This window comes from Cebidichthys violaceus, unplaced genomic scaffold, assembly GCF_023349555.1.
Source record: "Cebidichthys violaceus isolate CVI_PGR_0920_01 unplaced genomic scaffold, fCebVio1.0.p SCAF_11, whole genome shotgun sequence".
NCBI lineage: Eukaryota > Metazoa > Chordata > Actinopteri > Perciformes > Stichaeidae > Cebidichthys > Cebidichthys violaceus.
In genome coordinates this window covers 2,978,177-2,992,445 of record NW_027176274.1, presented here as the reverse complement: position 1 = coordinate 2,992,445, position 14,269 = coordinate 2,978,177, and the positions used below count along the sequence as shown (strand labels likewise).

Below are 14,269 nucleotides of genomic sequence, written 5' to 3'. Positions count from 1 at the left end.
CCTGCATTATGTCTGCTGGACCAGACACTAAATCTTAACGGATTTCTGTTACCTTATTTTTATAAATATCCTAATTGTGTAAAACCGTGTCATGAGTATGGTTACTAACATGACATGGAAAAAAGTAGACCATCCAGCAAACACTCCGCTTAAAGCAGTTTATCATTTTGAAAATTAACTTTTCATTTTCTTGCCAACAGTTGGGTGAAAGGATTGATACCGTGACATGACGGCATGCCTGGAGTAGGACTCTAGTGATCATGCGCTATGGGCCCAAAAATGTGGAAGCGTGAGCGGGCAGAGATTTCTTCAACATAAGCAAACATAGTAATAAAATGCCATCTTTGATATTGGTATCCTCTACTCCTTACAACATCCGTGTGTTACACAGCCACAAAGCTCACTGATTGACACCTTATATCCCATCACATGTTGGCCCCTTGTATTGACGATACAGATCTCACAGTGGTATCAATGTATGGCGCTGCCTCGCTGAAAAAAGGCACACAAAGCAATGCGTTAATGGCGACACGTTCTGCACCAACCTTTTCGTAGTACTTGATCTCGTAGTCGAGGATGATGCCGTTGGGTCTTTCTGGCTGCTGCCAGGACAGGGAGACACTGTTCCGAGACGTCTTTTCCTTTCTGATCACTGTTACCGGGGAGGGAGCTGGTTGGGAGACATAGACAGACATAACAGTGAATAATAGAGAGATAGAAAGAGAGAGAGAGAGAGAGAGAGAGAGAGGGTGAGTTCCTTCATAGTGAGGTTCAGTGGAAGTTCAGTCCCCGGTGTTGCATCCTGGCAATTGTCTATGGTTCCTGTTAGCCTAATTCAGTTTGCTGCCCGGTGGGGCTGCATTAAAGGCTTTGGCCCAGGGTTCGGTGGGTGGAACGAGACAATGTACACTAATTCAAACACTGGCTTGTGCATGTATTCACACACACACGCACACACACACACACACACAGACACACACAAAGACTAGAAATATAATACTGACATCAGTGACGTCTGTGAAAGCGAAGCAGATAGCGCTTATGACTCGACCTTAACTCACTAAAATAAAACCGAATTCATTTGACTATTTCAATGGAATTGCAATGACTCAGTTAGAAGTTGGTGCTGTTTTTAATATTGGTAGTGGCGGCACACATCTGTGTCAGTTCTACTCTTATTGTCGCCTCAACTCTCTTCTCTTTCAATGAGAAACTTTTAAAGATTAAAGATTAACCTGAAAGTATTGACATAGTCTTCTCACATTAACAAATATATATTGTTCTACAGTTGATTACTTGTGTTACGGGGAGTAAAAAGCCTCTGATTGCGGGACAAAGTGATCAAAATGAAGAAAGACAAAACTGCGCTTGGTTACCACGTTAAGTGTCTCTGGAGCATAAGTATATAAAACCCCCATTCGATCGTTCACATTATTTCCTTACACAATGCAGTAAAAAACGGCTTGTCCTTTAGCGTTTATTGCAGCGACTCGCTGCTCTGCATATTCTCTGAAACGTGTTTTAATCTGAATATACTATATATATATATATATATACAAACCATCCCTTCCCCTTTGTCCCACTGCCGTCTCCCTGTCCCTTTTGGTGTGGCGCTTTCTCCCTCACCAATCTTCCCGGGCCAGTCCTTCGCCCCTGCATCGCCGTGCCTCGGGGAGTTCACATGGTCCCAAGTAATTTAGCACATCCCTCTCTCTATCAAGCCCTGCACACCCCCCCTCCCCTCGCTCCTCCTCGCTCTCTTGCTCTTCACTCCCTCCCTCGTTTCCCTTTTTTACTGCTCTCTAATTGCCAGGCAGCTCCAGGGCCAGCCCGGCATCTGAGGCATCGACTCTTAATTTTATTAGACCACAGGAAAAAACATGTTTGTCTTTGAAATGTTTGAGCCTCTCTTGATTGTGATTATATAGCAGTGTGTGTGTGTGTGTGTGTGTGTGTGTGTGTGTGTGTGTGTGTGTATCTATCCGTGCATATACTGGCGTGTATTTCGGCGGGAAGTTATTTTTTCTCCCGTAATGAATCCAGATGGGGAGAATCTGTTTCTATACCCCCCTGCTCCTTCTCTCCTCCTCTCCCTCTGGTTCTGATAGCGGGGTGATGCATTTTATTGGCTCTGTGGTTTATGGCGGTAATGATTTACTGTGTCTGGGCCGCTTGGAGGCAGCTTCAAGTTCCTCTCCTCCTCCTTTTCCTTCCTTCTCTCTCTCTCTCTCTCTCTCTCTCTCTCTCTCTCTCTCTCCCTGCATGTATATTGCCAAGCACTTAATTTGCTGTCACTCTCTGTTTCTGTCTGTGGTATAACTGTAAAACTAATACAGCATACCAGGCCCATAATGGCCTTAAAAAGTGGCCTTCAGTATCATTCACCTGTGATGCGAGGCACATGACACAGCTGTCCGAACATCTATTTAACACTGGTGGACTATTCAAAGTAGTTTAGTAGTAGTAGTAGTAACACCATATAACTCAATGAAAGGAACGCTGATATCTGATATCGGCACTCTGAATCACACCTACTCTTCTGGTCGTACTGATCCCACAGTATGGGACCCACAGGTGGTCATTTGAGTGGGTCCCCAATCACATTTGTGTTTTGTATGAATATATATATATACACATTTTCCTTTCACTCATTGGGACAATGAACTATGACTACGCGCTAGATGTATACTGTACGTAGACGGTAAGAAAATGTTGAAGAGCGGCCATGTGAGTCTATGTACCGACAGTTTGAAGTGTTGTTTGTTGAAGTCAAAGCTGTGCGGCGAAGGATTGGTCTTGTTGCCGCGAGGGCATCAAGTTCCTCCTGAGATGACGGAGACGACAAACACGGGATCATGTCTGTGCAAGATCGACGTTCAGACGGTAGGAAAAAATCAACAACCAGGTGAAGAAGCGATTTGCCCAGGCATGTGTATATATATATATATATATATATATATATATATATATATATATATATACTGCATGTGCCTGTGTTTTCTTCTTGTTAGACTCCGCCGAGTTCAGCTGCAGTTCACACTGTTGATATTACACTACTCTAATGTGGATCACAGCTACTCTGTTGTTCGCGTAGTTATGACAATGAGTGGAGGGCAAGGGAGGTGGGATAAGGAGAGCTATCTGACAGCACCTTGACAGCCCAGCAAGGACACACATCTCCTTCCCAGGGAAACACTTAATCCAGCTTTTAACAGCTTTGGCATCTGTACATGTGTGTGTGTGTGTGTGTGTGTGTGTGTGTGTGCGTGTGTGTGAGAGTGTGTTTATGTGAGGGAAAGTGTACTATAGACGAGCGGGGCTAGAGCACTGACATACCTAATCCTTGTAAACTCTCAGGGCTGATGGAGGGTGTGCAGCTGCAGGCGGAGATTTTTTTCTTTCTTCGAGAGGGGAGAGGACTGTGTGGCTGTGCGGTGTAACGAAGGCGCGCGTCTTTGCCTGCGCATTCGTTTGATATGGAAAGACGAAGATTCATCTCCTCCGATGATCGCTCAAACATTAAAGGTGGTTGTTAAGAGTCGGAGCACACGCGGCCGTATTAGCATTAGTAAAATCTAATATGAATGCGGATCCCTCTGACTAACCACGCAGAGATATACTTTTTACTCATAAAACTTAGTTCAAATGTGTGGCTTTTAATCTCTGTTTGCCCTTTCTCCTCATAACGCCACATGATTTGAGTCCTGTCTTATCCCCAGACTAGACACATGAGCACGGACTGTATGCGAACACACACACACACACACACACACACACACACACACACAAAATCTATATTTACCTCTCATCCCTGCCCTGTCACTTTAAAGGGGTCATGTCTACACCTTGTCACTTTGTATACAGTCAAAGTGTGTCAACACAATTTGTCTGTATATTGTGTGTACATACAACCTTTCACATTAGCATATTTATTACACCGACAGGTTTCTTCTCGGGGAGTTTACATATGTATGATTGACTGCACCTACCCCTGCAGTGTGTGTGTGTGTGTGTGTGTGTGTGTGTGTGTGTGTGTGTGTGTTTATATGTTTGCCCTTGAGTCTTTTTCCTAGAAAACTGAAAAGGTAACGCTAAATGCTGCACGATCGTCATTATAATTCCAAGCTCGGAACTAAAATCTTCTTAATTATGCCTTGATTTAAGGAAATGTGACGTGTCCTGACTGACAGCCGTGTCCTGCCTCACCGATTACCTGCATATAACCAAAGCACCCACAGCGACCTGTAAATCAAAAATCAACTCTCATGTTCCTGGGATGAAGCCGCTACAAAAGAGGTGCCATGTGTGCATTCAAATCAAAACAAAAGAAAGGACTCGCTTCACGAAAAAATAATGCCGCGACCGCTCTGTTTAAATTCACAGCTAGTGCCATCTGCCTATCATCAAGGATGAGATGGAGCGTCTGACCTCGCCGTGTGACAACTTTTAAGAGAAACACCCATCTGTTCACTCTGCTCACAAAAAAAAAAACACCTTCCAAAGTGCTAAATCACCTCCCGAAAGTTTGGAAGAGGAAAAAAAAAAAAAGACTTGCAGAAGCATGGGGAGCCATATAAAGAGGAAGAGAAGAGCACGGTGTGTGTGTGTGTGTGTTTGTGTGTGTGTGTGTGTGTGTGTGTGTGTGTGTGTGTGTGTGTGTGTTGGGTTTTGGAAGGATCCTGTTTCCAGATGAAGAGAGAGATAACGATTGAGAGTAAAACAGTAACAAACACTGAACTGCAGACACAAAAACATTACCAAGCACAAAGGCAAACTGTGGAGGAGAAGATTGAAGGAAGTGGGGAAAAAGGAAAAGAATAAATTGAGGTACTACAGCCAGAACATTGCACATTCCTCGCTAGAGTCAGGGATGTCTGAGGTTTGGCGCCTTCTGCTGAAGCTAGATTTATTTTGCTCTTGGAATTTCACAACACCACTTCCCTTTACTTTCAAAATTCATCTAAAGACTTGATGCGTGGAGAGATATTTGTATTAAAGATTGATGAGAGATTAAGGTAACCATCCTCACCTTAAAAGTGTCTGTTTAAAGGATGAGATGTGTTCTTTTGTTTTTTTTTTTTTCATTTTGCAAAAGACATTCGATCCCGGCAGTTTAACAAGAGAATAGCGGCCTGGGATCGCCTTGTAAATGTCCGGTTCTGATGGTTGGAGTGCATATGTGTGGAGCACATAAACTACATGCTAGTGTATCATATGATAAGGATATTTAGAGGGAGAAACGGGGTGCAGTAAAGAGAGAAGTATTAAATATTATCCATGTGTTAGCTAGCTACTATTCTTTGTTTTTTTGTGTTGATACACTTGCGGTTCTACCCACAGTTAAATGTAAAATACACTTGCATTCATGCATTAGAACCACACACACACATGTAGAGTATATGCAACGGTGTCTGGGCTCTTGTGTTGGTGTCGTACTAAACCGCACAGTCTTAAAACCTAAACCTAAGCCAGACTACGTCTTGCAAGCTGGAGATTTTCATCTGTGGTTAAAAATGATCGCTTCAGAGTGTGTCTGTCTAAATATGTGAGTGCATGCCGTCATCCGTCTATCCATCTGTTGAGATAGCTCACCAGCTTGGTTGGTGGTGATGGTGACAGCGGCGTACTGCCTCATCTTGGGTGCCAGCGATGACACGCCGTTCAGCGCTTCGATCTCAAAGGTGTAGTTAGTGTGGGCTAGCAGATCTCCCACCGTCACCGTGGTGTTGTGGAGGCCCGTGGCTCTTGGCAGGAAGTGAACGTTGCTCCGGCAAGGCTCGCAACGCAGGTTGCCGCTGTTGCTGCCGTTAGCGGCGCCCCCGCGGCAGCGTTTGCAGAGGACGGTGAAGGTGACGTCCTTGCGTCCGCCGGCGTCTTCGGGCCAGCTCCAGTCCAGGATGACGGAGGTCTCGTTAATGGAAGAGATCACATTTCGAGGAGCTGAAGGGGGTCCTGGTAGAGAAGGAGATGAAGTGGGATGGAGGTGAGAAAAGAAGGAAAAAAAAACGTAAGAAATTAGTAGAAAGGTGATAGAAGAAAAGGGAAGAAAGCAAATAAGGATAGATTGAAAATAGTATACTTCAAGTAGCAAAGTGGTAGATAGGATTGGATATAGCAGCAGTCATCTGCCAAGTAAAATACATACAAGCATCTAAAGGTTTTCTCTAAAACATAGTGATGGCTTTATTGGTTGGAGTTTGTCTGTATTAAAGGTTCACTTTATTCTCCAGGAAGTGAGTTATCCAGGAACAAACTAGCCATTTAACAACAGGTCTCTAAAGTGCTAATGTAGCATACCTACTTGGCTGATTTTTTCAATCAATAAAAAAATGTAGTAAATGTGGCAAAATGTATACAACACCTCTTTAATTGCAGTTTAATTACAGTTGTATCGGGGTTTATTAATATCGGTCTGTGTATGTGATGCAAAATAAAAATGTTTCTCTCTTTTTGGATCAGAATAGAGAAAAAAAAAAAGGGCATGACAGCATCTGTAAAAGTCAGGCTGACATATAAAAGTAAAAATTACAAACAGATCTCTCTGACTATTTCCAGATTTGTATATCAAAGCTGTGACTGTAATTACATCGGGGGAACAAAACAAAACTGCCAAATAACTCTGTTGAGAAGTTGCAGGAGAAGAAGGGAAATGGGATTAGTGGATTGTGTCTTGAGATAGAATGTTTGGTTTGGTTTGTTTGACAATTTACTCCACTCCCAAACTATGCAGAGCTCCTGTCTCGGTAATCTGCATTACGGCCTTTGACTGTAAAAAATCTGAAGAAATCAGAAGGTAGATACACCAAATACTTAAAAATATAAAATTCCAACATGACTCTGTAGTTTAAGGCAGTTCTGCAGCTGAACTGAACAATTTGTCACAAGAAGTTTCTGGAGCTCAGCAGCGACTGGTCCGGTTCTGAACGGCTCCAGTTCTGGAAGTTAGTTTTCCATTTATTGACGTTTCAGAAAATCCTTTTATAAAGAGTTTTCAGAATGAAACAAAGCCAACTAACTAAAAGATGGATCTTGACCATAAAACATTTGACTATGTGCAAAAAAAAAAAAAAAAAAGGGGGGAAACGGTATGAGACTGTGTATATAATTATTTTTGTGAAGGAACTACCCATAAACCATTCCTGATGGTCGGCTCGCCGGTGAAGTATTTTTGTAATATAAGACAAAGTTGGAAATCCGGGAGCAGACACTGAAGACACATTCCCTCACTGTAGCCGCTCACGGTCAAGGAAAACATTTCCATGGTAACAGAGCGCTGTGTGAAGCGCTTTCCATGACATCGTGAATAACAAAAAAAAAATAAAAGCTCATACCAAGACTTGTGGCTTTCTACAGGAGTGAGCCATCGTTTTTTACAATCCCATAGCTCCTGGTACGTCTACCTTGGTTCTGATATTATGGTCAAAATCCCGTTTCAATACAAAATAAGGACACATGAAGGGGCAGACGTTGTAACAGGCTACTACTATTCAAACGTATGGCAAAAGAACATAATATATAATTTTATAATCAAAGTCTCCCTTATGTTTCCCAACCATTGATATCAGTGCTCGCTGTCTAAGGAGCTCTCAGCCAATAGAAGTCAAGCAAACAAAACCAAATAATGTATCCAGATCTGACAAAAGTATTGCTCCTTTCGCCAACACAGTGAAACCGTCCTCATGAATAGATGCTATCATCAACACTATCTGTTATTAAGAATGCATACAGCAACACACTGTGTGAATTCTTAAAAGTGAGACTGTCTGTCCTCTGATAGTAATCTGACCCTGACGAGCCTCTGCCTCACCTACACAGCTAACTCCCCCGACCGCATCAAACCCGTGGACCCGTAATTCATACAAGATATTACCTGTAGCAGGCATGCACATGTACACATGCAGGCAATCATACACTAATTCCAAATGTCAAAATAATACATTGACGTTGAGATTAACATGTGACATGAATTATGGGTGTTGTCAGAACTGGGGATGTGTGCGTAATACTCAATCCCTCACAAAGACACTCGTGTATTGACTCTTTCCAGCCTCCTACTCGTCACTGGAGATCAAAAAAAAAAAAAAAAAGGGGATTTAAGCAAGTTTTAGCAATCAGCCAGGCCGACCGGCACTTGTGCATTTCTGATTTTGGAGGAGGAGGAGGTGCTGTGGGAGGTAGGGGGATGCATTGATGCCTTTTTAATAGGTGGAACCGGATTATTGGGGGTAGACGTACTATACCTCTATACTCACCGTTAAGACAGCTGTTACATAAAAGTCTGTGTTGAACACAGCAGGAAATACAAAACGGATGCAATTATGTTTTTTTTTCTTTGTCATTTGAGTTTATTATTCTCATTTTTTTCTGCCAACATTTTCTGATTTTCCAGAGTCAACTCTAAACAACCTCTATCCCACCGCTATAATCACGATCATTATCTTCCACCAACTTATCTCTTCGTTTGCGGCTCTCGTGTCGCTCAATCTGTCCCAACCAGGTGAAATTTGCCCAGTTGACAAGATGGCGCTGAGATAATCTCAAACAGGGACCTACCGTGACTGTCGTTCTAATTAGGATTCCGTCTATGGCTGCGGGCATCGATTTGTATTTTTCTACTGTTCTCAACATGGTGCAAGACATTTTTTTTCTTCCCTTTATTCCCATCCCATTTAGTAACACATGTATTCATAACCTGACATCAGGGAATGCAGTGATTTACAGTTTTCTGGGGAACGCATTTTGGAAAGCTCGTAGGAGGCATCTGCATCTGCAAGCCATTTGCATGAGAGGGATGAAAAAGAGAGTCACGTAGGGAACCATCTTGGGCAACCATGACTATGGTGACCTTTAAATAAATAAGGAATGTTAACGCTCCCGGTAGTAAACCATTTTTACCGGTGAATTGGGAAGCAAATTTTTAAGAGCACAATGTGTACGAATCCAACTATAAATGATAATTCGGCTAACTAAAAAAAAAAATAAAGATGAGAAGAAGCACAAGCCTCTGGATTCAATTTGCGTGTAAATAGTGTGCATACACAAAATAATCTTCATTGTAGTATATGCAGAACAATAAGACAAAAAGCAAAAAGCATCTGAAAGCATTTCCACCATCATAGGACACTAAAACTCAACGACGGCCAAATGAATGGGTTTCAGTGTCTCTTCAAAGCGAGGGTGAGACAGGTTTTATTGCATGTTTTATGGGCTAATGAGAAAAGTCCTCCCACACCACATCGGAGGGCTTCTCTGGTCGGACATATCGGTGGAAAAGGGCGGAGCCTGCATCAAATCAGGGATGTCACTGACTCCTCATTCGATATTTATTGATCAAACAGCCCCCGAATGTTACTGCAATATAAAAAAAAAAGCACACTTACGGGTACAGGCCATGGACGCGGGGTCTCCCTCCGCACGGAAGTAGTTCTTTTCACAGCCGCAGTGCAGCGACCCCTCGTGGTGAGAGAAGCTGTGAGGCGGGCACTTTGAACACTCCATATTTCCCACAGTAGATTTGTAGAAGCCCGCCCTGCATGCTGGAGACAAAAGAACACAGAGGCAGATGCGTGAGTGTCTAATGGCTGCACTCTTTGCCGGTGCACCTAACAAGTAAGAGATGAAAGGTGGGGATTATTTAATGCACTCACACACACACACACAAACAAACTGCAAGAGGAGGACTCAATGTAAATCTGCTGAAACCATTGACTGCTGGTTAGAAGAAGAAAAAAAGAAACAATAGTTCTCTGAATTGTCTTTGTCTCTGTTTCTCGCTCTCTTCATCTCTCAGGAGGCGCAACATGAATAATGCAAATTGTCCCCTCAGATAAAAGGACTGTTCCCTTTAAATATCGGCGGTGTTAAATCTGCACTCAGCAGCTCTTTAAACTCCTACTCGCCACAAATCTGTTGCAATATGTGCAAGTAGTGTGACACGCCACCTCTGCAAAGTGTGTGTGTGTGCGTGTCTCTGTGTAGGAAGGGAGATCAAATGCGACGTTCCCCTTTGGTGTGCGTCTCACCTTTCTCGATCAATTTAGCTCCGTTGCACTTTTGTTTTCTGTCGTCTTCTCCTCTTTCACGTGTTTTGTCATCTTATCTGGACTTGATGATGAGCTACGAAGCATTTACAGCCCGTAGCCAGCAGGGTTTCACAGCAATGGTATTTATACTGCCGTTGCACAATAACGCAAATTCAAATAACGCAGGTATTTCACACATATGGCAGGAATTCAGTGTTTGTACCACTGTAAAGACAGTTGGACCAGTTTTTAATATAATAGGGAATGTGTGGCCTTGTGCCTGTTGTTATAATAAAGCTTGTTAATGCCTATTTCAAATATTTTCTGTATATTGATTTTTTTTTTCTGTGCTTTTAGATGCTGCCTATGCCTTAAGTCACAATCTACGGTATGCACACGTAAACACACACACACACACACACACACACACACATCTCAAAAACATGAAGGAACACAATGTCAGCTGGGATCGGCTCCAGCCCCCCCCCCCCCCCACCCCACACACACACACACACACAAACACGACCCTGAACAAGATAAGCGTTTGAAGAGATAATGGATGGGTAATTAATAAATCACATAACTGTTATTAAAATGCAAACGTGGGACTTTTAAAATAATCTGATACTGTTGCAGACAAGCTCTCTCTCTCTCTCTCTCTCTCTCTCTCTCTCTCTCTCTCTCTCTCTCTCTCTCTCTCTCTCTCTCTCTCTCTCTCTCCCGCACACATACTACATTAAAACGTGTCTAGCAACAATAGCAGTGAGCCAGCAGAATGTGTGGGCTCAGCAGAACAGGTCTGAGAGGTCCCAGTGGTGGACAACATTCTTCTGCAAAAGCCAACCCTGCTGATACTACTGCCATATTCATCACTGACACTGGCACACCAAGGTCCCATGCTGCATTAAACACTCCTCTTCCTCCCCTTTACAGTGTGGCTGTGAGTCTGCATGTGTGTGTCTGTGTGTGTGTGTGTGTGTGTGTGTGTGTGTGTGTGTGTCTCTGTGTGTGAGTGAGTGAGTGAGAGCGTAATACAATGCGAAGCGGGTTTGAACAGCCCAATATTATCCTACTGATGGAATGACAACCACAACACTTGGTGGATAACACAAAGCAGACCACCCTGATTGGTAGACACACCAGGAAATTAGACCTGACAAGCCAGCGCCCCCAGCCAATCAGGTGAGAGCAGCGGTGAGATAACTGCTGGGTCAGCAGAAATGCATAAGAAGCCCAAAACAGAAGTGTAGATAAACAGAGACCATCTGATTCCTCTATCCATAAACACCTGTTGACAGAGTACACATGCCCCTGATGGTTTACACCTGGATAACACCAAGCAGAGAGCTCCTCACTGTCTTCACTGGACAGTCGAACCACAGGGCCGGAGTCCAAGTGGATCTGTTTCCATTTTACCATATGTACTAACTAATCAATTAGGGATATATTCATATTCACACGGAAATGTTTTGATTGCGCTGCTAGAACAAATGAGATGGATCAAGACAATTCATTCCTCTCAAAGAGTAGAGCTGTAGACTCTATACGTTTGTACTTTTCAAATCTGTGTGGCTCTCAACCCGAAAGCCCATTGGCTCCTACTGAAGACAAATCTATAGATTCATTTTGAAAAAGGCTAAATAGCAGCTGGGCATAGTAGTTTTCAGCAAAAAGTACTCAGAAAGGTGTACCAGTACATTTGTTGAGGACCACTTTCAACCGTGGATTAATATTAATACACATTTGTCGGATGAGAACTTGTTTGTGGTACTGGGAGTCTGTAGCACTGACTAAAATCAAACCACTTAGCACACGCTGGGTATGAGGCAGGAACATGTCGCCCTGGTGTAGCTCACTGCTGTGGTTTCAATCGTTTATGGACAACAATGGAGGTAATATTACAGTATAATTCTTTAGCTTCCAAAAATACTTTCTAGAATAATCACTTTGTTAATATTCCGGTTAAAATAACGCAATAAAACACCAGACCAAGCAAGGCCGAACGGCTCTGATAAGTCGGCTCCGATGAGTCGACACTCCACGAACGTCAGAAAAACAGCCTCACTTCCACCTGAATGTTTCAAATACACAGGGGTTGTTCAGTGTGCGACACAGCCGTGAAACTTATTAGGCACAGAGAGGATCCCATAAACGTTGAATGTAAAAATCAATAACCAAAGCGGCACTTACGTTATGAGGTTTTCATATGACAGTGTAGTGATATGTTGTACTTTCTTCACCGCAAACCCTAAAAGTATTTTTATAACAGTAGGAAAAGGATAATAAAAAGCTGTTTCTTCCCTGTGTGTCTGCCAGGCTCTGACGGAGGATGATGGGAAAATCAGATTCGGCTCGCAGGAGGTTAACTACTCATGTACAGGAGAACCGAGCTGCGACACACTGACATTCACCGGCACTGTGTGCAGGGGCATGAGTGGATATGATACCGTGTGTGGTAGTATGTGTGTGTGTGTGTGTGTGTGTGTGTGTGTGTGTGTGTGTGTGTGTGTGTGTGTGTGTCCCTGGAGATGAAACACAGCACCTCTTCAGATGACAGAGTATGTGTGATTAATTAAAAGATGTGTGTGTGTCTGTGTGTGTGTGTGTGTGTGTGTGTGTGTGTGTGTGTGTGTGTGTGTGTGTGTGTGTGTGTGTGTGTGTGTGTCTGTGTGTGTGAAAATACCACAAACACAAACACAGACACACATTTCACGTGAGCATCAGTGTCTTGACAAATAGAGAGAAAATGAAATATTTGCCGAGGAGCAAAAATATGAAGGTTATCCCCCTGAATCATCTTTTATTTATTTTCAAATCAATAACAGCAGCAGGAACAGCATGTAAGGTCTGTATCACTCTATCGCTGTAAGTAGTCCTTTGTGATACACACACACACACACACACGCACACACACAAACATGCACACAAACATGCATTCAAGTTGAAATTCTTGCAAATACCCACACACCCTCAAGGGTATAACACAACGCCGTGTTACTACTTTCTACATAATGACAGCTGGAACACAATCTAAAGAGTAGTACACACTTACATTTACACACACACACACACACACACACACACACACACACACACACACATGCACAACATGGGCACATGGGCACATGTTACAGCTGCAGCAGCCACATGATACGGTGGTTGTAAAATAACTGGGGCTGCAATTTGCTCAATCAATAGTCTAGGTCATGGGACACCCTCATCAATAATTAACGTGACTGCTGGATGGTCCAGTGTTCGCATGCAGTCCCTCGACTTCACTACATGCTAGTTGACAACCTGACCTGACCTTGGTGAGACCGAATTTTGCTACAATATGCATCTTTTAAAAGGGACGGAAGAGAGAATTCAGTGTCTAAATTGACGATTTTAAAGCAAAGATAATTCACAATGTTAGGAGTGGTTTTAAAATAGACTCTGTTTGGGATTGGCTTGGAGCTAAATGCTTTACATCCGCTGTCACTGTGCGAAGAAATGAACTTTAGAACCACAAATCCATCACATGTTTACAATCTCATCAGAAGCATTAATAAGCCTTTTGATAGAATTTACCGTGAGCATCAGAAAAAAAAACGCGAGCGAAGATTACGCTTAACATGCTACTTCTCACATTACGAGTGTCCTCTTCCCCTCAAAAGGAAACGTGTGAAATTTGACTGGTGTCACGTAGGGGAAAATGGGAAAGCGCCTCTTCCCTGGACCCCTATCTTTGTGTCAGCCTAACCCGAGAGGCTTCAGATCTGGTCTCTTTCTCTCGCTCGCACACTTCAAGGTTCAGTCTAGCTGCAGCCGGAGCGAAACACCGACGCCAACAATTGATTTCCTGTTTCCATACCACCTCCACCTCTTTTCTTTTTCAATCCGACAAGATCCCAATGACTTTTTCGCTCCCTCTCTCCTCCTCCTTCCATCTTCCTCCGTCTCCACCTCCCCCTTTCTTCCTGCCCAGCCTCCTCCCGTTCTTTTCTGTGGCTTTGCCTTCCCTTTTCTTTCGCTCCATCCTTCCCCCTTAATTAGAATAGCTCTCTTTGAAATGGAAAAGTTATTTACTTTGACAGCTTAGGCATTTGGCTGGCGGTCTTATCCGGAGCCACTTGTAATGTTACAGGAAACATGGCAACAGTAAACATCTTGCCCCCCTGCCATGAAATCCGCCTTCGGTCCAACCAGTAACAAGCTTCAGAAATCTGGGAAAGGTCAAAGTCTTTTATGAAACCACGGTGCGTTTT

The 14,269-nt window shown here is 43.2% G+C and overlaps 1 protein-coding gene across 4 annotated transcripts in view; it reads right to left on the bottom strand.

The window, feature by feature from the left end:
* The window catches only part of epha3 (eph receptor A3), an 81,816-nt gene that overhangs the window by 31,548 nt on the left and 35,999 nt on the right, over nt 1-14,269 (bottom strand). For all 4 annotated transcript variants that reach the window (XM_068737522.1, XM_068737532.1, XM_068737539.1 and 1 more), the window contains exons 3-5: nt 9,381-9,536; nt 5,593-5,952; nt 546-670 (exon numbers count right to left, since the gene is read on the bottom strand). In XM_068737522.1, coding sequence (XP_068593623.1) covers nt 546-670; nt 5,593-5,952; nt 9,381-9,536 — 641 coding nt within the window. The remainder of the gene's footprint in view (nt 1-545; nt 671-5,592; nt 5,953-9,380; nt 9,537-14,269) is intronic.